We start from the raw sequence: 27,067 nt of genomic DNA on the forward strand, positions 1-27,067 counted from the left end.
CAAAGATTTATTAAACACTGTACAAGGGATGGATTTGGAGGGGAAACCATAGTTAGGGAAAGCATAGATCCAGAGCTTTTCATAGGTTTCACTTCAGAGAATGCATAGATCTTAGATGGTTAGTTGGTACAGAATTACAATTCTTAACTTAAGTTCACAAATTCAGTTCAGTTCCAAGAAGATGGAACTTATAGATGTTTCTATTCAGACTCTGCTGAATAGAAACATCTCTCTTCCCCCAGAGAATAAAGAACTATGGAGATTTCTCCTCAGATCTCTCTTCCAGTTCTCACTATAGATCTACCCCACTTCTGTGGCAGTGATTCCTTAAACCACCCCTTTATCAGGAATATCTCCTTCCCAAAGCCATGGGGCCTGAGAAAGGATACTTTCCCTCCCAATCTCTGCCTGTCACTCCACAGGATTTGTTTTACACCAGTTTAGGCAGATATGAACCCTCAGGTTCCCGGAATCAAACACAGCTACTGAACACACAGGTTACCAAAATTAGAATTAATTCCTTTCTTCAGAACAGAGAGAGTGAGTTCCTTAGCTCCACCCACTCCCTTTCTCTGAGCTTCTCCCAAAGATTAACTTTTTGTTCATCACAGCTGGCAACAATGGAAGAACGAGGAGCAGCAAGGCGCAGCAGTTGTGTGTGGATCGGTGCGGAGTGAAAGTCGGAGGCGGACAGAGGCGCGGAGTAAGCTGCAGTGGCAGCATTTACATGCAAGTAGACCACAGACCTCTCAGTCGCACCCCCATTCACCCACCTTACCCTTCCCCCCAGTGCTAGCTCTTGCTTACTCTTGGAGTTTTTGCCTTGATTGCAACTTAGTGCTGATTGAGTGATTGTGTCACCAGATTGGGGGACAGCTTATGTGGGTCCTCTGGGCAGTAGGGCTTCATCCTTTGGGATACTGGCACAACCCCCCTCCCTATGGTGTTTGTCTTCAGGTAGGTGCTAAGGGCAGAGATCTTGCTTGGATCCCCCCTTCCCTGTCTGAACTGGGGCTTTACTAAAGCAATTGTTTGCAGGACTTTTTGGGTGTCTTGGCTTGCTGAGAACTGATGTGTCTGAGTTTGCTTACTTGCAGTGCACATGTGTTGCTGGCCTATAGGACTCAGCCGAACTGCTCCCAGACCCCTGCATTACCTGACTAACAGTGTTATTTTGCTTTCAATTTGTTTTTAATTTGTGGATAGTTGGCTGAATATATTCCAAATAAAATAAAATAAAATAAAATGAATATACATAAAATACTATCAAATTATATATTATATAATAATATAATATATAATTATATATGTAATTTGCAAGTGCCCATAAGTCACTATGCCTCCTAAACAGAGCAGGTTAAACTAACCCTATTCTCAGGGCACTCATTGGCCAGCTCCCAGTAATATGTCACTCTAAATTTGAAGCCATTTTGTTCAAAACTTTCCTCACGAAGTTTCAGTTCATGGAGATTTTAAGGTCTAGCCTTACAGCAGTTGGTTTACAACACGGGGAATTCAGAACCCATTCTTTCAGAATAGAGGCTGCCACCATAGCCATAGGGTGAGGTGTCTCATCCAGTGACATTGGTTCAATCCGTCGCTGGAAGTTCTCGGCGTTTAAAACTTACATTCGTAGGTAAGGGTACCTACGGCACGTACTATCATGATCTCCTATTCTTTTCTTTACAGGAAGGGTGAAATTGGTGTGAATTCTGGGGCACGGTATCGTACACTGGGCTTGCTGCTATCCCAAATCATCCGGCTGGGGCACCTCTCTGGGTCTGGAGTGACAGCTATGCATGAGATGGATTGGTCACTGAGGCATGCTTTGGGACACCTTTTTCACAACAGTGATGGGAAACGTCACATGTTTCAGCCCCCCAGACACCATTATGATCCAGCTTGGGGAAAACGACCTGCCAGGCCACAAAGGGATTGATCTGTCATTGACTGTGATAGCAAACCTCCAGGAGCTGCGTTCCAAGCTGCCTGACATATGTCCGATTTGGTCACAGCTTTTGGAGTGGCAGGTGTGGTACAACACCGATGCTTCCAGCAAAGGTTGACTTTGCTAAGAAAGTGTGCAGAAGTATGGGATACTTCATAGAAGCAATAGGTGATGTAGTTAGCCATCACCCAGATATTTCATTCTTGCAGTCTGCACTATACCATCCGGATGGTGTGCACTTGTCCAGTGGGGGCAAAACCTCCAGCTCCATGGAATCTGGAACTCTCTCCTTTGTTGGTTGTGGCAGTAGGAACTTTGGTATTGGGACGGATCCAATTCGGGGAAGATGTGCCTGCATGCCTGCCTTCCCCCTTTTTGAAGACCCCAATAAGGGGTCTTGGGGTCAAGTACCACTGCCCTATGGCTCACCAATGCTCCATCTGTTGTAAGCATAAATCTGTGGCCTTTCATTCTCTTTACCTCAATTTCCTGGCGGGGCCGCTTCTGCCCTTAGCACTGCAAAGCACATAGCCGAGGAACTTACCAAGGCCGCCCGTTGCGGCCGCTCTGCTCCAAAATGGAGCTGTTGCTGGGGATGTAGAGCTGGACATTTCCACCCGCCAGCCACATGGCCGGGTGGTTTCTGCCTGCCCCTGCAACAAGCAGTCTATTGCTGCATGAGGGGCAGGCTGCTGATTGGGCTGTAGCATTGGGGGTGGGATAACGCAGCATTGAGGGTGGGATAATGCTGGAGGTTACCCTGCCTCCTTTGCCTATTTAAGGCCTCCTTGCCCGGCTGCTTGGCCTTGTTTGCTGGCAACAACAGACCCACCCTCCCTCCCTATGTTTTATGGTTTGTTCTGTTTGCTTTTCATCACAGTTTAGGCTGTTTTTGGCATTGGGGAAGATCCAATGTGGGGAAGATGCACCTGCATGCTTGCCTTCCCCCTTTTTGGGGACCCCAATAAGGGTTCTTGGGGTCAAGTACCACTGCAGATGCACAGCTTGTGGGATGTTGTGTGGCTCCACTCCCAGGTGGCGAAAGAACCACTTAGAGGTTTACGCCCAAGTGGAACCACAGGTTCACCACTCCTGTTTGCCCTCCAACACTTGGGTTGGGGATTGTTTCATTGGCCAACAGGGTAGTTGCTCGATGTCTGGATCCATGCCCTATGCCTTGCCAATGCTCCATCCGCTGTAACCAATAAAGCGGTGGCCTTTGTTAACCCAATTCATTGTGTGTATGTTTCATTCTCCTTACCTCCATTCCTGGTAGGGCCGCTTCTGCTCTTTGGACCGCAACAGCAGGAGGGAGAGTCAGAAGTCTGCAGCAGGAGGGAGAATTGGCAAAAAATGCCTCCCCTTCTGTTAGTGGAAATTTCCTGTGAGTTCCAACCAAATGTGACTTGCAGCATTTCATACAAAAGCCAAAACGTTCATGATATGAACCAATTGTGATTTGGATCTTCCTTTTTGTTAAAGCTAACTAGCAATCTCAAGGAGCCACATCGAAGAGTGCAGAAGGGTCGATGGGTGAGGTGGTATTTAATCCTTTCCTCCCATTCTAAAGCTCTTCTAAAATTGTAATTCTCTCTGTCTGTGGAAAAAGACAGGCGCACATGTCTTTTCCCCCCATACAGAATGTATTGCAACAGGGGCATTTTAAATGGGAGCAAAAGGTTAAACTCCTACTCACCCAGTGACTCTCTCTTCTTAAAATTAAAATAAAAACTGTGAAAGATCCTGATCATGAAACTTTTATGCCACACCTCTGCTTGATCCTGACAAGTGATGTAATGCAAATATTGAAACTGTAACCTGTGAGCCAGGAAATGCTCCTTCTAAGCCTATGAGCTCACCAGCAGGCCTTAGACAATCGCCTTTCCTCTCTGCCTCCCCCTTCCCTCCCACAATCTGCAATAATGCTAACCTGATGTCAGACTGAAGAGGATTACGGAGATGGAAGTGAAGCATTTTGAACAGAACACTATATAAATGCTAATTAGTATTGCTTTTATTAGTTTCAGTGGCACTTGTTAATGCCTAGCATTTTCCGAGTCCGCATGTCTTTGGTACCCCATGCACTTCAAGATGCCTTCATTTCCATAGCTGATGGTTAGTTTGCGCTGATAGAGCTTGCTGTTAGTAAAATTCCACACAAGTGACAAATCGCAAGCAAACTGAAACAGTTTGCATTCTCTGCTCACTATGCCTTGGCGTTTCTTAAACTGATGAGCATACCAGAGCTTAGTAGGATGTAACAAAAATAACCAACAAAACATGTGGGAAAAGTGTGGAATAACTGTGCTGGTAGTTGCTCAGCTGTTTTCCCACAAATGAAAGATTCTTTACTTCTAGAATTCTTAGGATTTGTATACTTTGCTCTTTTCCTTAGTGTGAAATACCGCTAGGGCTGCCAAGTGTGACTTGGGAGATTCCTGCAAACTAGGCAGTGGTACCTGAAGAGGGTAGAATTTGGGGAGGGGAGGGAGTGTGACATCATAGATTCTACCTTTTTAATTTCCCATTTTTTCCAGTTTTAATCTCAGGCGAACTCCAGGCCCCACCAGCAGGCTGGTAACCCTATGCATAACAGTTTAATCCTTAGCAGAGTTCCCCTGTTCGAAGTCCACTGAGTCAATGGGCTCAAGTTGCCACCTGCATCAAGGCCAGCCCTACCCACTATAAGGTGCTTTTCCCCCTTGCTTTTAAAAGGAGGGGCAACCCTGCCCAGCATGCAGATCAGACAGATTTTCTAAATCAGAGAAACCAAGGTGTTACTCCAGGATTTCTATCTTTGTTCATTACCACATTCTGCATTCCTGCCCCAAATGTCAATGTCATTTCTCATTGGTGGTAGCCATCAGTAGACATGTACATCAGCAACTCTACTAAGGAATTGTTCATCCTACTACAACCACTCATATTACTACTACTACTATATGATGATGATGATGATGATGTTGATGATGACGATGCAAAAAGCTTTATGATACAGCACCAATTTAGGGAGCAACTTAAACAATATGCTCATGTCCTGACAATCCTCGCAATCTCAAAATAGGATGGAACCAAATCTGTGAACTATATCCTAGAGGTTATCCGGGCTGTGTAACCGTGGTCTTGGAATTTTCTTTCCTGACGTTTCGCCAGCAACTGTGGCAGGCATCTTCAGAGTAGTAACACTGAAGGACAATGTCTCTCAGTGTCAAGGGTGTAGGAAGAGTAATATATAGTCAGAAAGGGGTTGGGTTTGAGCTGAGTATTGTCCTGCAAAAGTATTGTCCTGTAAGTATCAAGATAGTGTGCTAATGAGGGTATGGTATGTTAATATGGAACCATTGTATCCTGAAGTGATCTGTTAATGTGTGTAATCCAAAGCTAATCTGTATGGCTATTGTTGAATGTTGTCTTTGTCTGGAGGTTTTTCAGGGCAGGAAGCCAAGCCTTATTCATTCTTAAACTCTCCTCTTTTCTGTTAAAGTTGTGCTGATGTTTATGAATTTCAATGGCTTCTCTGTGCAATCTGACAAAATAGTTGGTAGAATTGTCCAGTCTTTCAGTGTCTTGGAATAAGACCCTGTGTCCTGTTTGTGTCAGTCCATGTTCAGCCACTGCTGATTTCTCAGGTTGGCCAAGTCTGCAGTATCTTTCATGTTCTTTTATCCTTGTTTGTATGCTGCGTTTTGTGGTCCCGATGTAAACTTCTCCACAGCTGCAAGGTATACGATATACTCCTGCAGAGGTGAGGGGGTCTCTTTTGTCTTTTGCTGATCGTAGCATTTGTTGTATTTTCTTGGTGGGTTTAAACACTGTTTGTAGGTTATGTTTTTTCAAAAGTTTCTCCATCCTATCAGTGACTCCTTTAATAAATGGCAAGAATACCTTTCCTATGGGAGACTGTTTTTCTTGAGTTTTCTGATTTTTGTTTGGTTTAATGGCCCTTCTGATTTCATTCTTGGAGTAGCCGTTTGCTAGCAGTGCGTGATTTAGATGATTAGTTTCTTCCTTGAGAAACTGTGGTTCACAGATCCGTCTTGCACGGTCCATTAATGTTTTGATTATTCCTCTTTTCTGTCGGGGGTGGTGGTTGGAGTTTTTGTGTAAGTAGCGATCAATAGCCATACAGATTAGTTTTGGATTACACACATTAACAGATCACTTCAGGATACAATGGTTCCATATTAACATACCACACCCTCATTAGCACATTATCTTGATACTTACAGGACAATACTTTTGCAGGACAATACTCAGCTCAAACCCAACCCCTTTCTGACTATATATTACTCTTCCTACACCCTTGACACTGAGAGACATTGTCCTTCAGTGTTACTACTCTGAAGATGCCTGCCACAGTTGCTGGCGAAACGTCAGGAAAGAAAATTCCAAGACCACGGTTACACAGCCCGGATAACCTACAAGAACCAATGAACTCTGACCGTGAAAGCCTTCGACAATATATCCTAGAGATTTATAAGCCAAGATTTGGCTGGTTATTCAATTCAACATGTGACTTCAGTCTTCCTTACCTTGGTATTCCTGGCCACTTCTCTCTCTCCCTGTTTTTCTTGTGTCTCAGATTCTTCCTTGGACTACCTTCTCTTCCTCACACTGTTCTGGCTTAAGACCCTTTTTCTTCTACCCCTTCCTCCCTTGGTCCCTCTGCTTTTCCTACACAGCTCTTCAATCAGAGCACTTCAGACGATGTCAGTCCTTTTGCAGAGTGAACCCCACTGTGACATCAGGGCAGCTCATCTAAACACTACTGGAGGTTTCACCACAATCACAACTCAATAATTTGGTGGAACATTATAATACAGGGACACCTTCAATAAAGAGGCAATGGGAATTTAGTGCTCAAGAACTATGCTGTGCATATGAATTTTAAAACAACAAAACTAGGGCACACAGAAGGGATTTTATGCTGCTTGCTTATTCCTCTCTCCCATTAAAACTCAATATGGAATTTAAGCTTGTGTGATCACTGTCAGATATAAAATTGCATTTGATTGCAAATCTTCCTCCTGATCTGACAGCCCACAAATGTTACTTTGGCATATACAATGTAAAATGAAAATGAAAAGCCTGAAGATTGAATGAATATAAATTGTGTGATGCTTGGCTGCTATTAAAGAGTGGGAAACTTTCTAGTCAATTCAAGAGGATGATTATTTTTCTTTCAATAGAGCTTGATTTTTGAAGCATCAAGTGACCATACAAATTCTGTCTATGATACGAAGACAACAGGAGGCCAGGAAGTTGCTTTACATGGACCCAAATGCACCTGTGTGCCAGGCTTAGTTCTGAGACCTTGGAAACTGCCAAGAAGCCTTGCTACTGAAGATGAGCAATAGATTCTGTCTGTTTGAGGAGCTTCTTTATTTCTTACATGGGGATGAGCGGCACCGTAAGTCAGATGTGACTTGACTGGGTGGGGTGGGGAGTATTAGTTGCAGAAAGCAGGGCACTAGAGTGTGAAATAAATGAACTTACATGGGAAACCTCAGCTAATCTAAACTGACTTCTCCTTTTAGATTTTTTTTTTGGTACTCTCTGTTCCCCAGAATGGCTTCCTACCACACAGCAAAAAACAGAACTCACTGTTACTGCATAAAAAAGATCTCACTTCTGCCATTGCATGCCCGATTGCCAGTGCATCTGTAAAAGCAACTGCAAGAAGAATAGTTACATAGTTAAATTGTGAAAACTCCCTGCCCCAGGATGTGGGGATGGCTGCCAACTTGGAAGGCTTTAAGAGGGGAGTGGACATGTTCATGGAGGAGAGGGATATTCATGGCTTACTAGCAAAAATTGATACTAGTCATGATGCATACTTATTCTCTCCAGGATCAGATGAGCATGCCTATTATATTAGGTGCTTTGGAACACAGACAGGACAATGTTGTTGCAGTTGTCTTGTTTGTGGGCTTCCTAGCGGCACCTGGTTGGCCAAGGTGTGAACAAGCTGCTGGACTTGATAGATCTTGGTCTGATCCAGCATGGCCTTTCTTATGTTCTAAGAAGAGAAATTCAAAAGCATTTTTGTCTTATTAGTAGAGAGCATGGCAGCTCTCCTCCAGTGCTCAGCTTGTCTTGACTAGTATGTTCCTGGATTTCAATCTACAGCTCTGAGCTGCACATGAGGATCCAAAATGGGGCAAATACCTCTCCCCTGGGGCCATTTTCGCTCAAGAAAACAGTGTGAGGGAGGAGGCAGGAGCCCCTCTGCTCCCCATGCTGCAATCCTGAGCCAAATTGGGCCCTCACAGATTTTCAAAACACTCTTCCTTGCAGTTACTGTGTGGCTGTGAGGAAACAGAATCAGGCCCGGACCCGGGTTGTTAGAAATTGTATCATGTCATTCAGCCCTGAGAGAATGAGATCTCTGGGCAATTTTTAGCAAGGGAGGGGCTTCTATTGGGAAGTGGGGCCATCTTCACACAGACCTGTGCCTAGAGTAGATGTGTTCCCAATCACATGTGGTGACATTGCCTGACATGATAATCAATGATTATGTGAATGCTAAATCCCAACCTCATCCTTAACTGGGTGTATGAGGAGAGGATAGTGAACACATAGGAAACAGATTATTTTGGAGTGTGACCACAGTTTAGGGGCAGTGCACATGCTTTGTACACAGAAGGTCTCAGGCTCAGATCCTGGCATCTCCAGACAGAATTCTAGGTAGCAGAACCTATGCTGGAAAACCCCTGCCAGTCAGAAGAAGGCAGTGCTTGGCTAGATTGCCCAATGATCATATAAGGCAGCCTTCTATAATTAGTTACTGATGGACTAACAGGGCAGTTTCAACATATCTAACATTGCATAAGATTAGGCTGGTAATGACCCAGGAAGCGGTTAAGCCGCATATGAGCATATTCTAAGATTCTTATAAAGTCTATATAATTTATAGGAGACATTTAAAACATTCTCTGCTTTCTATAAGAAAAATTATGCTCTTGATTTGGATTTATGGTTGCCATAAGACAGCAATCTGTCCCTCTTCTGAATCACTATTGGCGTAGTGAATCATACTTTCCCTTGGCATAGTTTCAGTGAATATTCTATTTACTACAACTCCCCATGGCTTCAATGGATTCTGGATAGAATCCTAATGACAGCAGAGTTATAAAATGGAGGACAGACTAGGTTGTTAAGGGGATTTGGGGGGGGGCATCTTTTTTTTTTTTAACTGTCTTTGGAAAATGACCAACTGAATCTGGGAAATCTGCTCTGCAGATAATTTAGGAGAAATGCAGTATCTATGATTCATGGACTTTCCATCAAAGAGTAAAATGCTTTTGGAGAGAAGGATCTGTCACTTCATCGTAATGCATTTTTAAAGTCACCCCTTCATAACATAAAAGCTATCACCATTCTTCTCTTTGGGGATAAAGTATAATTAGAGAATCCATCTGGAATGTATTACAGGCTGAAATTACAATAAAGGAACCTGGGATGTATTTACCTAGTTCTCAAATAGGCTTTCCCATACCCTTTGACCCAAAGAAATACAGACACATTGATCTAGTCCAGGGAGGAAGTAACTTAGCAGAATAGACATTGAGAGGAATCTCATTGTGTCTCAATTCCTTTCTGGTTAAATTAAGATGAAGTGTTTGCAGCAGAAGTGGACGAGACCATAGCAGTGAACAAGCATACAAAAAATAATAATCTGGGGGGGGGGTAATAAAACTAAACAAAGCTGGATGTATTGATTAAAAATAGTTTCAGAAGAGTAGCCGTGTTGGTCTGCAGTAGAAGAAATAGATTCAAATCCAGGAGCACCTTGGAGACCAACAAGATTTTGAGGATATAAGCTTTCGAGAGTCAACGCTCCCTTCATCAGATCTGATGAAGGAAGCTTTGACTCTCAAAAGCTTATGCCCTGAAAATCTTGTCGGTCTCTAAGATGCTACTGGACTTGAATTGAGTTCTTGATTTAAAAATGTACTTGAATCCTAATACACCTTTTAAAATTAGTTCTTTGAGAATCACTTTGTGTTCTTTTGTTATTAAGGGCTGGTTCATCATAAATGTTCATCAATCACGCAATGACCATAGAATCAAGTGATGAGATGTATGAGTGAACAAGCCATCAAAGTTAAATAAAATTGGGCTATGTGCTATGGTTGCCATAGGGACCAGCATCCCTGTGCTGAGCTTTCCAGAATTGAGCCATCATATCTAGCGCTATAGTTATCTCGCTATCAAACAAGAATGATCTCTCAACCCTTGTTTGAATTTTTTCAGAGTTAAAGAAAGTATAGAATGTTACTGATCCATCCTATTGTTCCTTTCTAACCATTAGCAATGCCATTAGAAGCCATTCCCATTGACTGTATCAAAAAAAAGAGAGTGAGCTAAGACAATCCCTCTACCCATCTACCTATGATCAACTTCCATTTGGCTCCTCTTCTTATCGGCAGCCATTCCATTCCGCCTTGCTGCATTATTATGGAACAGATCCCTAAGAGTTAGTGCCTGGATTTGCTTCTTTTCCTCTCCTTTTTTTCCCTTTTATGTGGTGTGTATCACATGGCAGGGGTTATTCCGAAAGGCAGTGTGTAAATGTCTCAAAAATGCTTAAATGTTGCCAGGTGTCTTCTACAACTGGAAGACCAAATGAACCAGCTTCTATGCTTCATTGACTGCACCATCCCTGGCCACACTGCAGCTACCACCCCCTGAGGATTGCACTGCCCACCTATGCTTTTTTCACTTGGATGAATGAGGGAAGGGCTGTGGCCCAGTGGTAGAGCACAGACTTTGAATACAGAAAGTCCCAGGCTCAATATATGACATTGCCAATCACAACAGATAATACTGAACTGGATGGACCAATAGTCTGACTCAATATAAGGCAACATAATAGGTTGAAGTTTGAGAGTGATCTGCTTGCAGTTACATAACCTCTGCCTCCCTCCCCATGGCAAAGAGCTTTTTAGCCATAGCTTTTTTTCATGTTTTGAGTTCCAAGTAATCAGATTTCTTGATAATAAGCTTAGTTCTTTCAATAGCTTCTGGATTTATACACGCTGTTTCTACTTACTGGATTAAATGATCTGGTCTGCTACACGCTCAGAGTAAATAGATATTCTGGTTTCACAGAAGAAACTGAGGCAGCCAGCAAGCCTCAATGGCCAAATAGTGTGATACCACTAAGGTTCATGTGGGGTGGTGGAAGACATTTATCTTTGTAAATTTTAACAGGGAATTGTCCAAGGGTGCATGGCAGGAAGTTGGGTAAAATCACAACTCATCCCCACATTACACACATCTTACTGTTTTAAAACTAAGTCATAATAAACAACATGCATGCTATCACTATTTCCCCAGGTTACTCCATTCATATGGCATTTTGTTTAAGTTTTTATTTCCATCAATGTGCTGTTCTTGCTAAGCCAAAGTTGATCCTTTAATAGTTTTAACTGTTAAAAAATTCTGAATAAGCAACAGAAACAACCAGTTAACTCAAGAAGCACAATTATTGATGATTATACTTTCTAAAATTAGATGTGGTTTGCTTCAAGATATGTCATATCATTGAGTGAGTTTAGCAGTATTAAATTATTTTAATGTATGTATTAAACATACCCTGCTGTTCCACCCAAAAACTCAGAGTAGCGAATACATGGTAGCTCCACTTCCAGGGTTGTTTATATGTCAAATCTGTAGTAGCACAGGTTCTAGGAGATTGGCAGCGCATTCCTGAGATCTGAGGGTGAAAGCCCTCAGGAAGTCAGGAAAGCACCACACCGGCGTCTGGACCCCCTGCGCCGGTGTCTGGGCAGCCAACGCCAGCATAAGAAGCCTGTATGCCAGCAGGAAGGCCCAGATGCTGGTCACAGGTCACTGCTGCGGCAGCGCCAGGCTGGGTCACTGATGGAGTCTTCCGCTGGCATCCGAACGCCGGCAAAGGCTGCGCCGGCATCCTGGGAGGCGTTCCCGGGGCGTTCTAGCCCCGGGCTGGGGCGGGACCACTTTTAGGTGGCCTCCAAAGCCTTTTCAGCCCGGCAATGCCCCTTTTTATTTTTGTTGAGATACGCTACCTTTTAGGTGGCATATCTCCCTTGCAACCCTGTGAGAGTTGCACAGATTTTTTGTGCAGAGAGGAGGCAGTGCAGCCACGTTGCCTCCTAAGCCCAGCACAGGCATTCCTCTCAGGAATGCACTGTCAGACTATTTTCTGGCCCAGATAAGAATATCATTATGTTACTGATGACACCCCTATTAAAACAAATGGTGTGACATTACTAATCAAAGACATTTGTCAGTGTACCCATGGTATGTGAATCTGCTGTCTGCAGAAATGCCCAACGATAAAGCTGTGGTGGATGTGTTTGAACTTCCATGTTGTAGCATTCACATTTCAGAAGGTCAGTCAGCTCAGTTTATTAGGAGCTGTTTCAGAGCCACTGGCCACCTCCTACGCTATTTCCTGGTTAGTTCACTGAAGAGAGGAAGAAGAGTTGGCTTTTATACCCTGCTTTTCTCTACCATAAAGAGTCTCAAAAAGGCTTGCAATTGCCTCCCCCACACACACACACACATACAACAGGCACTTTGTGAGGCAGGTAGGGCTGAGAGATGGAGATTTCCCCCTTTCTTCTCCCAACTAAATGATGGAGGAGGAAAGAAACCTGTGAAGTACTCAGAAACAGACTGCATCATGCCAGCCACAAGGATGCCAGGGAAAATTGTATCCCCATATTAGGGTTGCCAGGTTCTCCCTGCCCACTGGCATGGGGTAGGATTGCCAGTTCCAGGTTGGGGAAACTCCTGGAGACTTGGAGATGGAGCCTGGGGAGGACAACAACCTCAGTGGGATACAATGCCATAGAGTCTGCCCTCCAAAGCATCCATTTTCTCCAGGGGAACTGATCTCTGTAGTCTGGAGATGAGTTATAATTCCAGGGGATTCCCAGGTCCCACCTTGAGACTGGCATCCCTACCCCATATGCCCCCTCTCTCTACAGTCTCAAAGCATAGCATCCTCTCTCCCCATATACATTTTCACATAATTGGCTAGAAGGTGGAAAGGCGAAGATTCCTGTGGTACTGCCAGTTCACATGGACATAGGAATGCACTTCTTAAGATACTGGCTGCCCCATAGTTATGCTTTTGTTATGAAAGAATAACACTGGAAGACTTATGAACACTCCTTAAGATATTAATATCAAAAGAGCATCCGAAATCAGTGATGCCGAAATGTTTTAAGACAGTCAATTGTTTGTGATTTAGATTTCTACCAACCCTTAACTGCCACCAGTTTGTTAATCTACCTACAAGCCTCATTTAGGAATCACTGTTCTAGGTTGCTTGTTTTTGGTGGTTGTTTTCTTACCTTTGCCTTGGCAAGCTGATGAGCGGCTGTTTATGGCACCTCTTACTAAGGCTAAAGAGCTTGTAAACAATTTTCTGTGCCTTAAAGAACAGTTGTTTCATGCTGGTTTCCAGTTGCTCATAACGATGCTGGAAATTTGAATCCATTGTCCACAAGTGCATAATGGCAGATGTGTTGAGGAAATAGTTCATGGGGAGCCTTTTCATAAAGAACTTGAATTCATCTGCAAAATGGCAAAATTCAACATCCTTAAGTTATGAGTTGGTGGTCCTTTGTAAAGCAAGACAACATGTATGCCGATTTTTTGTCACCATTAATGGATGTACAGGCAAATGCAATACTATCACTTTTATCATGAGGTAAATGTTAATGCAACATGACCACTCAAGGACTCCACAGCTCAGATTATCAGTGCAACATCTGATACATTTAGGATTCCCAATTTCATTTTTAATGAAGGCTGTTTTGATGCAAACAAATTTGAGACTTACTTCCAAACAAGATTGCCTAAAGATGGATCCACGTGCCATTACACTATCATAATCATTCATTTTGTGATTCATTTCCTTTGCCATGTCCACACAGGAAGATGCAGGAGGTGAGCTATTACAATAGCATGACAACACTGAAATACCTGGCTAGGATTGCTGTCTGGTTAGGAGAAAAATTCCTGTCCCTTTAACAGGGGCTTGTGTGTGGAAATGGGCAGTTGAAGCTTTTCATGGCTAGGATCTGAATAAAATCAACTACTATTTGCAGCAGATCGAACTGACGTTAAAAGGACAGCTAGAGGAACTAGTGTAAAAGCTGGCAGCCAAACACTCAACAGTGTGTGGATCTAGCCTAAAACTCCATTGTTTAGCGAGACAGAGTAGCATAGCACAGTCTCTAGGAAATGTGAGCCAGGAAGTCCCCTGTTTAAATCCCAATAAAGCCATAAATTAGATGAGTTCAGCTTGTGGGTGGCTTACTCTAAGGGCCACTGTAAGGGTTTTATATTTGCATTCATATGGCTCTAACAGTGTTCAGAGTGATTTACTTATCTTTAAAACCTTACAACAGCCTTATAAGGTAGGTTTGTATTATTATCCCCATATTACAGATGTTGGGAGGAGGAATGCTGAGGCTCAGAAAAGCTAGCTTGCCTAAGGCTACATAGTGAATTCCTGGGAGAAGTGACATTTGAACCAGGGACCTCTCAAGTCGCAGCTCATTCTCTTAGCCACTACTCTATACCATTTCTCAAAGAATGTATATAAAATCCTTTGAACACTGGAATGTCTTCTATGAATGTAAATTATGTCATCAATTTACATTTCCCATAAACTGAAGAATAGAAGTTCACCAATTTACAGTGATCTCCCCCTCCAAATATTTATGCAGAAGGTTTCACCAGGATTTCCTCACTCTCATGCTTTAACACACACAAAATGCACGTAGCTGCCTCATCACTGTCTCCATTTTTATTTGCTTTTGGTTTTGTGTGATCATACGGAACCTTTTGGTTCCATTCATGATGTTCCTAACTGGTCTCTTTTTCACATCCTCATGCCATTTATACACTATATGCCACTGATATGCATACGACACAAAGAATAAAATTGCAAAATGTGTAACTTTATGGAAAACAGTAAAAAAAAACAAAGTCTCCTTGGTGTGACTCATGCTACCCAGAAGCAAAACCAAAATGAGGGTGTTAGGGCTGTCGATTCGGTTCGTCCAAACCGAACAATCAGCCTAATTTCCCCCGATTCAGGGGCTTCAGCTCGGATGGAACCGAACTCAAAAAAAGGCGGGAAAAGGATGCACCGAATTCGGCAAGTTCGGCGATCACTGGATAAATTCAGCAGGTTCAGCGTTCCCCCAACATGCCTTTTCCCGCCTTGAAAGACCCCCCTCCCGGCTTCCCGGGACTCCCGGGAAGCCGGGCGGTGGGGGGGGGGGTTTAAACTGCTCCGCTGCCTGGTTCCCGATGCTCAGCTGTTGCACCCCCCCACTTTCCAGGAGTCCCGGGAAACTTCCCAGGCAGCGCGGAGCAGTTTAAAGACCCCCCCGCTCGGTTTCCGGGAAACTGGGCGGGAGGGTCTTTAAACCAAATTTGTTCGGGAATGCCAAATTTCCCGCTGAATTCGGCATTCCTGTACAGGGGGGGTTCGGAATTCAGCCGAACCGGACCCAAGTTGGGCCGGGTTCGGCCGAATCCTAACCGGCCAAATTTTTTTTTCAACAGCCCTCGAGGGTGTTTCTTAACATCTAAACTAACAAGGCTGAGAAATTTGAGAACGTCCCAAGTATATATTGTTCAGTAATTTTCATATCAACACTGAAAGTATTACTATTGTTTAATTATGGATTGATAAGGCTGAGAAACTGTGGTTTGTCTGCAGTGGCTTGTGAGATCCATGCAAACAGCACTTAATGGTTCAGTTTCTTAACCATTACACTGCACAACCAACCAACCAATGAACACCAAATGCAGGTGTTATCCTGCATTTGGAATGTCACATGGGTCATTTATGCATGGGTACTTTCACTCACGATCACACCCCCCCCGTCTGTCTCGGTTGTTCCTTGGAGTTATGCATGAGTTTTCCCTCCATTAGAGATGACCTCGCAGCCAGCCCTCACAAACCCTAGACCTTCCCGTTTCTCTGTTAACTCGATTCTTCCCTCTCCACTGAGCTCAGTCCGGCTGAAATCTCTATGCAGAAGGCAAAGTGCGGGACACACAAGCTTAGTTTCGCTCACAGTAAATTACAAAGCAGCAGGTCCAGAGGAGGGGATTCAAATACTTCCTGCTTCCTGAGAGCTCTTTCTGAGCAAAAGAAAGACTTTTTAAAACCGATACTTGGATTTCTCCCCACCCTCCTTCTTTCATAGTGCTCTGGTTTTTTTGTGTGTTTTTTATGTTCTTAAAATGCTTTTTTATGTGGCAATTGGGTTTGGGGCGGAGGGAACTTTTCTCTCACTACAGAAAATTACGAAGCAGCATTTCAAGGGGTGGGGATTCAAATACGTCCTGATTTGAGCTTGGAGCTTGGAGACTGCTGATACATAGACCCAATAGGAAAGTGTGGGTCCAGTGAGCAAGGAACCTCAGGTAAAACTCCCATGCATAAATGACCATTGTTTCACTTCCATTGCCTATCTGCAAGTCTTTATAAAAAAAAAAAATCTAAATTTCAGAGTGGAATGGTTTTGAACCTGAGAAAAACATGTAGCCACCCACTCAGTACCCTTGCTCTTTCTGAAAGACCAAACTTTATATACCCGTGCCTCCCTTCGTAAAATTCCTGGAACAACAAACCTGACAAACCAAATCTCTTACCAGCCATGTATGGATACCTACTAGGGACTTAACAAACTTGTGTGTGAGGTTTTTTTTTTTAGACTCTTCTAGTTTGCACAGCCTGTGGGGGGGATTGTGAAGCATTTGGCTGATCACAATGCACAGCTGGTAGGTTACACTCAGTTTGAGGCACCACAAGCTATGCAGGCCTGCTAGCCTCAAATAAAAAGCACACATTATCCCTTCCCTTCTCATAACACTGACTTTAATTGTAATCCGAGCAATAAAAGTTACAGAGGTCAAGTACCAGTCGCAGCACACTGGAGGGGAGGACCAGTGCAGAAGAGAAGACAAGGAATGGGTCTAGCAAGAAGGTGGATCATCCATTAAGCTTCCCTCAGCACCTTGGAGAAAGGATAGGATAAAAAGGTGGGGGGGGGCTGATATAATAGATTGTGTGTCTTGCACCCCAGCTTTCTTCAGTAAATGGAGCTGTATGCCTGCATTGTCATGGGCAGGAGAAGGACTGGATCATTCCCTTCCAGTTTATTTATTTTATTACTTATTTATTTATTGAATTTCTATCCCGCCCTCATTCCCGGCAAGCAGGGCTCACAGCGGGTCACAACAAGATAAAATTTAGCTTAAAACATACATTAAAACAGACTGTAAAACCATTCTTCATTATACATTAAAACAACAGGCTTTTCCCCGGCAAGTCGCCTATTGAGAACCGGCTCCGTCGCCATTGCTGATTTCATCAGCCTGCAACCTCCGAAGGGATCGACATGGGCGTTAGAGCATCTTTGGCAGCTTTCGGAGACTGACAAGTAACTGAACAGGATTGTACAATCCTATGCCATTAAAGGTTTATGGAATGGAATGGATTGTACAATAAAACAGAAACGTTTTCTGAAAGACCCAACTTTATATACCTGTGCCTCCCTTTGTAAAATTCCTAGCATGACAAACCTGCCAAACCAAGCATCTCTCACCAGCCACGTATGGATAACTACTAAGGACTTTATAAACCTGTGTGTGAGGGGTTTTTTTTAGCCTCTTCTAGTTTGCACAGCCTGTGGGGGGGATTGTCAAGCATTTGGCTGGTCACAATCCACAGCTGGTAGGTTACATTCAGTTTGAGGCACCATGAGCTATGCAGGCCTGCTATACTGTAAAAACATTCTTCATTATACATAAAAACAGTAGGCTTTTTCCCGGCAAGTTGCCTATAGAGAACCGGCTCCGTCGCCATTGCTGATTTCATCAGCCTGCAACCTGCAAAGGGATCGACGTGGGCATTGGAGCATCTTTGGCAGCTTTCAGAGACTGACGAGGTGCTTTGGATGCCACGGGATTTCCAGACGAGGAAACACCGGCTTCTTGGACGTTCTGGGGGTTGCTCTGAACTAGAGAGCCGCTGGAGCAGTGAGTTATTAGACTGAGGAAGGCATACATTTGCATATATTTTACATTGTGTGTGTGCGTGTGTGTATGATACTTCCCATCTACACAAATGCGGCTAGATTTATCTATGACATTTTTATCCCACCTTGCCTCCAAAGAGCCCAAAGTAGTTGTCCTACCACTCCATTTTGGCCTCACAACCATCGGTGAGGTAAGTTAGGCTGAGAGAGGGTGACTGGACCCAAGTCACTCAACCTGCATCCACCCACCCATGGGTATTGTTACACTATAGCATTCAGTCACAGCCGGCATTTTCTTGGCCACACAGGAAAAAATCCAGTTCCAATTATTTACTAATATAATGATAGCACACTATCCAGTTATGTGTGGATGCGGCCCCAGTGAACCTCATGGCTGGCTGAGGATTTGAACTGGGGTCTCTGTGGTCCTGGTCTAATGACTACAGCCCACCGCATACCACACGTCTCGCATCTGTCAATCCCAAAGTAGTATACTGGAGGAACCTTTACTATCTGCAGCCATTTGCTGAAGGACGGCATGTCGTACCACACCTGCTATCAAACTTGACATGCTGTTTATAAGTGATAAGCAAGGCTTGTATTGTTTGTACGATACTCATTTCCAATGCAAAACTGAAAGGGGTGGGGGAGACTTTTGCCAAGAGCAGAGCTTGTTAACTCTTAATGAAATCATGTCCTGTATTCTTTCCTAATGAATATCACATTGTATCCAGAGTAATGAGAGATAAGGCTGACATGAAGCCACAGTGCTTTGCAAATAGAGCAAGCGAGCGAGCGAGAAAGAAATAAGGGAAGAAGTGGTATTTGCCTCATATCTTAAACTGACACATTTCATGAGCTGTGAAACTGCAACAGGAGCGCTTACTGTTCAAGGATTATTAAATTTATTGTACTCTAATCAGCAAAACGCACAGGTACTTTTGGAATGGGATTAAGGGCAGAGGAAGGAATCTGGACAAGAGAGGAACTTAACCACCCCTTAACTACTCTTCAACTAGAGTTGCCAGGGAAATTTTGCCTGAAGTGAATTTGGAGGTTCCTTCTCTGATGAGGCATCTGAGCAATTTCAAGGGAGTTTAGATAAGATTACGGAAATTTCTTAGGGGAGTTTCATACATCTCTTTCACCTACTCCTGTACTGCCAGGCTTCTCTGACAGGTCTGGTTCTTCCGCGCCTAATGTCTGGGGTCAGGGGAAAAGACTGCGTTGATCAGATAGATAGGGAAGGGAAACATGTATATTCAACTTTATAATTGTCGATACCACTCCTTACCCTTCTCCTTCTCTACATACAATAAACCGAAACCCTTTATAAATAAACAAGTGGAAGAACCCAAAGGACTCACAGGGAACGGGAAGTCATTTCCTCCCTACTTGCTACTTCCCCCTACTTGCTCTTCTGCTTCCCCCTACCCTATCGGGTCCTGCCTGGGCACCCCACGGGGTGTGAGTTCTCCCACTCAGGTTCCATTTCAGGTACAACAGATGCCCAGGCAGGACCCGATAGGGTGCCCACACCATGAAAGGTAAGCCAGGCACTGCACCCCTAAACCACCCTTTTGCTCCCCTTTCCCTCTCCCGGGGTTGGTAGTCCTCAGAGGCAAGGTGGCTCTCTTGCTTATCAGTGCCAGGCAATGGCAAGAACTTTGGAACTCACATGTCGCCTTCACCCCGTTCCCACCAACAAGAAGGTGCAATGATCTGGGGTGAGGGCAGAAGGGGGGAAAAGACAGATGTGCAACTGCCTCCCATCTCCTGCAGTAATGGGCCACTCCCAATGGTCACAGAGGCACCCCAACAGCAGCTCCCCAACACTCACAGGTCTATGTATCCCCAAAGACAACTCACACTATTGTTGAAGGCTTTCACGGTCAGAGTTCATTGGTTCTTGTAGGTTATCCGGGCTGTGTGACCATGGTCAACTCCAGGCTGGGGAAAACCTGGAGATTGAGGGGGTGATGCCTATGGAGGGTGGGGTTTAGGGAGGGGAGGTTCTTCAAGGGGGGATCATGCCATAGGGTCCACCTTCTGAGGCCACCCAAAGGGAACTGATCACTGGCACCCAGAGATCAGTTGTAAGCCCAGGAGATCTTCAGCTACCGCATGGAGGTTGGCTACCCGAGCTCATCCTCAGCACTGTGGGACACCACCCAAAGAGCCTAGAGGTGGCCAGAGCCCCAGGAGGGTGGGGTCTTGCGTTGGGGAAACCCATTCATCCAAAAACAGGGAGGGGATGTGGTGCAGAATGAGAGGCATCCACCAATCAAGGGGGCATCCACCAAGTGTCACCCTGAGGGAATAGTTGCCCCTGCCAGTGGGCTGCCCATCTCGAGCCACCCATCTCTCTCTCTAGGGATTGGTCCCTTCTGAGCTAAGGGGGCCCACCTCCCCATCGTCGAGGCATGGGTGCACCTTGCAGGGTGAGCACTAGTTGGTCTCTCCCCTGCACCCCCATGGTTCCGGCCCTCCCTCTCCCCCCCACCACCCAGCTCACTTTGCCGTCTTACGTTTCAGCAGCAACAAGGGTTTTGGGGGGTTGCGCCACAGAGCAGGATGGGGGATTGGGACCGGCAAGTGGTGTGCAGTCATCAGCCCATCCCCCTGGTGGTAGCCACTGGGTGCAGGGCTACTGGGTGCCAGTGATCAGTTCCCCTGGGGGCACTGGTGCATGGTCGGGGCAACCCACCTGCCCCCAGCTCTGTCCCGCCCTCTCCCGCCCTCTGCTGCACTCCTTCAGTGCCAGGTGGGGTTGGGGCCATCCTCCATCCTCTTTTGCCTATTCCAACCCTTCTCCCAGCCTCCAGTGCCCTCCCTGTGGCCTTGGGGTGTGTGGGAGCGTGCCTGCTCCGTGAGATGCTTTGCCTAGTCCTGCCCCCTCCCCGTCCCTCTCTGCTGCTGCTTCCTGGTGGCTGCATGCCTCCACGGCAGCCCAGTCCCTGGCTCTACACCCTCCGCCCCAGTGCACTCACACCGATGTCCACCTCAATGTTATTTTGCTAACAATGCTGAATTTGCAGAGCTGGCCGCAGCATGGCAAACCTCTTAGGAAGTGGCTGAGCCGTGCCGTTGCTGCACTGTCCATGGCCGTGGCACAGGTACCCCCCATTCAGGAAAGGGCTGCCCGTGGAGAACTGCTATACTTGCATTTAACAACTGATAGCAAATGCAGTTTTGTACATTGCTCCTGTCAAAATCAGCATTGTAACGTGTCTGCCTAGGTAGTGTTTTAATTGGCCTTGTCTTGTCACTTCAGACAATACTCAGAACACTCCAGTGACATAATTTTTCAGCCTCATTATTTGTAGCCAAAGGATCCTTACACAGGCTGAACTTGAAAACAAAACAAGAACAAAGGAACGCTGACAGAAAATAGAGGTTGTTGAAAGGGAAAAAATATCCAATTGGGAATTTAATTTTCTTTTTTTAAAAAAATATGCATCAAATTGGTTTGCATTCTACCACTTTGCTCAATGAAGTGTGTAGCGTTCTGTGCAAGGAACATTCTTCTGGAGAAAGAGACTCTTGCACAGAAGGAAAAAAAAACAACCTCTTCTGTTGGAGGAAGGACCTCGCCCAAGAGTAATGCTCTGCATCTACCTGAGTGGAGTGGTGGATGCAACACCAGGTTTACCGGCCTGATCCATAACAGTGAATCAATGTCACACAATATGTAGCCTGCCTATTTTGTATTGGGGTGGCTTGGTCCTGAACAGGCTTGCTAGATTTGTCCAGAGAGACTCTAGGTGGAGGCTAAAGTTGGCAGGAAGATCTGCACAAAGGCAGTCTCTCCCAGGTTCCCAAAGATGGCAAAAAATGTCTATTGGTTGGGATTGAAAGATGTACTTTTGCTGAAGTCAGGGCAGTTTTCAATTTATTTACTTCTTTTTTAGTCTACCTTTCTTGCTGAAATTGAAGGCAACTGACACAATTTAAAAACAATGCAACAAAACAGTGCATACACATAATAAATGCAATAAGTCTGCCATTTTTTTTCACAGGCATTAAAAACCATAAGATTCTTTCATTTCTAAAAATGCCTTCCTGAACAAGCCTGGTTTTACAATTCTATAAAATGATAAAAATATGGAAACTTTCCTATCTGACCTTTAGTTCACTTTCAGAATGCTTTACTCAGATGTGTAGAAGCAGAGCTTCAAGAAGGAGACCGCCCTATTATGCCATGTTATAAATTTCTTTTAAAACTCATCTTTTTATTAAATGGGATTTGCCACTTCTTCCTTTATTTTATATTACAAAATGTATATCCTGCCTTTCTGCCATTACAAGGGCCACCAAGGCAACTTCTCAAGGAGAGCTGTGGTCACGAAATCAAAGTTCGCAGCTGCCAACTGAGCACAGATAACTCATTGCGTGGGTTATCTGGATACTGGCCACTGTTTGTACAAGGAGGGAATTTTGGTGGTGAATGTGTTTGATTAGGATCTTGGAGACCTGTGTTCAAATCCCCACTCAGCCATGAAGCTCAGTGGATGGCCTCTCTCGTCTCACTGTTTCTCTTAGCCTAACCCAGCCTATAGGATTGTTATGACAGACAATCATGCAGAAATACAGTCTGTTGGTTGAACAGGACTGCCAGTTTCTAGGTGTCGGGCAATCCCCCACTGCCACATACAAACCCCAACCCCACCCCGCCAATTAATGCGGTGCAGGAGGAAAAAAGAGTTTTACGGATGCCATGATGTCATTTCTGGGTAAAACCCAGAAGTAACATCAGACACACATACAACAATGTTCTATGAAACCACTATGTTCTTCACCATAGTGGTCTCTGGGATTCCTAGAGAATCACGGGGTGGGAGGAGGGGTGATGTCACTTCAAGGTTCAAGGAAATTACATCACTTCAAGGAAATTACATCACAGCATCAGTGATGCCATTTTTTCTCCCTCCTACCCCAGCAATGCAATGGCCTGGCAACCTGGTAGGCCAAGACAGAACCCAAATCCACAGTTTTCTTGTGCCCCGTGCAACTGTGCATTACAGAGCAATAATAAACCACCAGGACAATTTCTCCAGTACAAGAGGGAGTAGGAGGGGGAGAAGAACTTTTCAAAGTCCTTCGACTGGGCTTTGTGATGCGTCTGGTCAGATTTGGTGAAAGTTTTCAGCCATTTTCTCTTTAGCCATCTAGCTGTGATTTCAGCTGTCGTCAAAACTACCAGGGAAGAAGGTCAAAATGGGGCCCGTAGCTGCCAAAGTATGAGCAAAGTACCTGACTGCAAGAAGAGAACAATGCCATTCACATATTGTATGTATGGATGTAAAGAAGGTTTATTACATAATCATGCCACTATAGCCAAAAGGGCACAGAAACAGAAAGAACTGTCACCCAACGGCCACCTTTCACAAACCTGTGGCTGCAAAATTTTAAGAATGCCCCAATGAAAAATCTCTCTTATTTGAAGTACCTGTAAATATCATCTCCTTTCCCAAATTTAACACATCACACATAGCTTCAGAGCTGAGATTGTTAACTGCTGACTGTTACAAATAATATTACAATCAACTCAACTGAACTATAGGCTGTGGTTTTAATCTACTTGATGAATACCAAGGATTTGCTTGTAAACCTCTCTCTCTCCACCTCTCCCCCCTGCTTTATATTTCTAATTCAGACTTCTCTCAAAATACAAATTATACTAGATATAAAAAGATGCATCCTACATATGTTAAAAACACAGAGAAAGGCAAGAATTAATTGGTTTTATTGCTCTCTATATTGTATTTGTTTATTTGTATTGTATTTGTATTTATTGTATTTTTAAATGCTGTAAGCCGCCCCGAGTCCCCTGTGGGGAAAGGGTGCAAAGTAAATAAAATAAAGACAAACAGGTTTAAATAAATAAATAAAATTGTGAGCATGTTTATTTAAAGTAGTCCCAACAGGCTTACTCCCAAATACAGATCACAGTCTAACAGTGCAATCCAAAAGGAGAGGGGCAAGGAGGCAGTGTGACTCCAGTGCCAGCCCAAATGTCACTTGTGCTGTCATAAAGGGCACTTATACTGGTGCCAGAGCACTTACGCCAGTGCTGGAGAGCAGCGTGGCAGTGCCACACACGGGTAGTGGCGCAGATGCGGCAGCATCACACCTCCGGTGCAGGGGCTCGTGCCAGTGCCAAAGGGGGCATTCCTGGAGGCAGGGCTAGCTGTAGGCAGCTCCCTGAGCCCTTTCACCCTAGGAACGCCCACATTTGCCGGCACAAACATATGCCAGCAAAATTGTGGGCGCAGCCCAGAGAGCGGCATACAGCAGTTCTACGGGCATTGGGGGAGCATCCGTGCTGGGTTGCCGGCCACAGTGCAGAAAGCCGCTTAGGAGGCAGCTCAGTTGCACCGTGGCTGCACCATCCCCAGAAACACAATCCCCCCCCTCCGGATTGTGCTGCCCTTACCGATCTTTCAGTCTTCCTGGGAGGAAAAAAAAAATGAATCATTTCTGGAAGACACCCAGGCTCAGACTTTGGGTGTCCTCCAGGAAAACAAAACAGAGAGCTCTACATGCCCTTGGAATTTTGTACTTGGTTCAAGGAATGGTTTATGAGGCATTCCTAAACAGAGTTACATCTTTCTACACCCCCCGACTCCACCAAATTTACAAGACTGTAACTCGATTCATGTTTGCACAGATAATCTCTCCGGCAGCAAAGATTTCACTGGATCACAGGGGAAGAGACCGTCTTGAGACATGTAGCCCCCCACTTAGTACTACCCTTGCTCTTTCTGAAAGACCAAACTTTATATACCCGTGCCTCCCTTCGTAAAATTCCTGGCACAACAAACCTGCCTAACCAAATCTCTCACCAGCCATGTATGGATACCTACTAGGGACTTAACAAACCTGTGTGTGAGGTTTTTATTTTATTTTATTTTATTTATTTTTTAGATTCTTCTAGTTTGCACAGCCTGTGGGGGGGATTGTGAAGCATTTGGCTGGCCACCATGCACAGCTGGTAGGTTACACTCAGTTTGAGGCGCCATTAGCTATGCAGGCCTGCTAGCCTCAGATAAAAAGCACACATTATCCCTTCTCTTCTCATAACAATGACTTTAATTGTAATCAGAGCAATAAAAGTTACAGAGGTCAAGTACCAGTCGCAGCAGCAAATTGAAATCCCAAAACCCAAAACTACTGAAATTTTATCTGCAATGAAAGCATCTTTTTTTTCCCCCTGTAGTCTCAAACTACACATGTTCAATCAAATTCCCCCTTAATATTTTTCAGGCATCGTTACTGGGAAGATGAGCAGCTTTAAGAAATGCAGACTCTCGCATTTCCAAAGGGCTGAGAAAACATAGCTATAAAATGTTGTATATTAGTTTTTATGTTGCAACGAATTTCAGTTTCCATGATGCATTATTGAAGTCGTCCAAAGGCAGGGGCACCAGCTCTGAGAAGTGAACGTGTTTATTTGGAAAGGAACAAAGAAACAGCCTCCGTTTGGAATCGGTTTATTACTGGACAGAAAAACACAGAGCTGAACTTTGAACTTGCATTAATAAATCAGTTAAATCCTCTACTATCAATACCTTCATTATCTAGCTCTATACAGAGGGCTGGGTATAGGAATCTGTGTATACAGGCTACTGTGGCTTTTTCACAGGGCTGTATCCAATTCAGAAAGTCATTGTGAGACAAAAATGCCATACATCACTAATGCAGCAGGAAGCTGACATGACTTTCATGAATCACAGGGCTGGTTCCAACATTTGGGATTCCTCCATACTGACAGCATGCCTCTGGATGCGGCCATGTGGAGCAAGGGTACCAGTTGGCCCCATGCATCCACCTATTCAGGTGCCAATTCCTGGCAGAGATTTGCATGAGCATAGCAGGGACCATTTCTCAGCTGCCAAGCTGTGGTGCTATATTTGCTGCTGCAGCTTCTTCTATGGTATATCGGTGTGGTCATGCTGGATTGTTTATTATATTAAAAAACATTTTTTTGCATCTAGGGAACCAAATATTTAACATCACGTAACCAAATATTTAACACACTGAAACATAAGTTGCCAACCTCCAGGTAGTAGCTGGAGATCTGCTGTTACAACTGATCTCCAGCCAATGGAGATCAGTTCGCCTGGAGAAAACAGCTGTTTTTGCAACTGGATTCTATGGCATTGAAGTCCTCCCCTCCCCAAACCCCGCCCTCCTCAGGCTCCACCCCAAAAACCTCCCGCCGGTAGTGAAGAGGGACCTGGCAATCCTACTGAAACAATGTCTTTAAAAAGTGTAAACCCGTTTCTGCCCAAATAGTAGCAGGGGCAGTTTTGTACCTTTAGAGAATTAGAGGCACCTGACTGTGGATGCATGGTGCCCTTTTTGGATGTCGAGCTCCCCACCCTCCCCTCCCTGTAGCAACAGTGTGGGGTCAGCTTTGGGGCCAAGCAGGAATTGGTTGGATCCCTATTTGAATGGCCTGGATAAGGGAACTATTTCACCTGCTTCACATTTCTTGTTGTGTAGTTGTGTTTTATCAAAAGGCCTGATTCTGAGGTAGGGTTGCCAGCTCCGGATTGGGAAATACCCGGAGATTTGGGAGGGTAGAGCCTGAGGAGGGCGGGGTTTGGGGGAGGGGAGGGACTTCAATGCCATAGAGTCCAATTGCCAAAGCAGCCATTTTCTCCAGGGGAACTGATTTCTATTGCCTGGAGATCAGTTGTAATAGCAGGAGATCTCTAGTCACCACCTGGAGGTTGGCAACCCTGTTCTGAGGGGTTGGTGACGCCCTGAGGAGGGTTGGTGGGGTTTGTGCGGGTGAGGTGTCCAAGGATGAGGGAGGCACCCAAGCAAACCACTGATGGCTGCACAGTCCCAGAAGCCTGGAGGGGCTGATCCCTCAGTGCTGCACATCAATACTTGAACCTTTGCACTGCATGGTAGAAGAAGGTGGGGTTGATGGGCAACATCTCTCTGTACAAGTCTGGTGCAGGCAAGGAAAAGCTGGCATGTCCTGTGGCCATGTTGAGTTTGGAGCCAGGGTGGGTTGCCCAAATACTGACAAAACCCA

At 44.8% G+C, this 27,067-nt stretch overlaps 1 protein-coding gene across 1 annotated transcript in view; it reads right to left on the bottom strand.

The window, feature by feature from the left end:
- The window catches only part of BRINP3 (BMP/retinoic acid inducible neural specific 3), a 302,264-nt gene that overhangs the window by 44,613 nt on the left and 230,584 nt on the right, over positions 1–27,067 (bottom strand). The window contains exon 6 of the mRNA XM_056845184.1: positions 13,300–13,522. Within this exon, the coding sequence (XP_056701162.1) occupies positions 13,300–13,522 (223 nt within the window). The remainder of the gene's footprint in view (positions 1–13,299; positions 13,523–27,067) is intronic.

This window comes from Euleptes europaea, chromosome 2 (genome assembly GCF_029931775.1).
Source record: "Euleptes europaea isolate rEulEur1 chromosome 2, rEulEur1.hap1, whole genome shotgun sequence".
NCBI lineage: Eukaryota > Metazoa > Chordata > Lepidosauria > Squamata > Sphaerodactylidae > Euleptes > Euleptes europaea.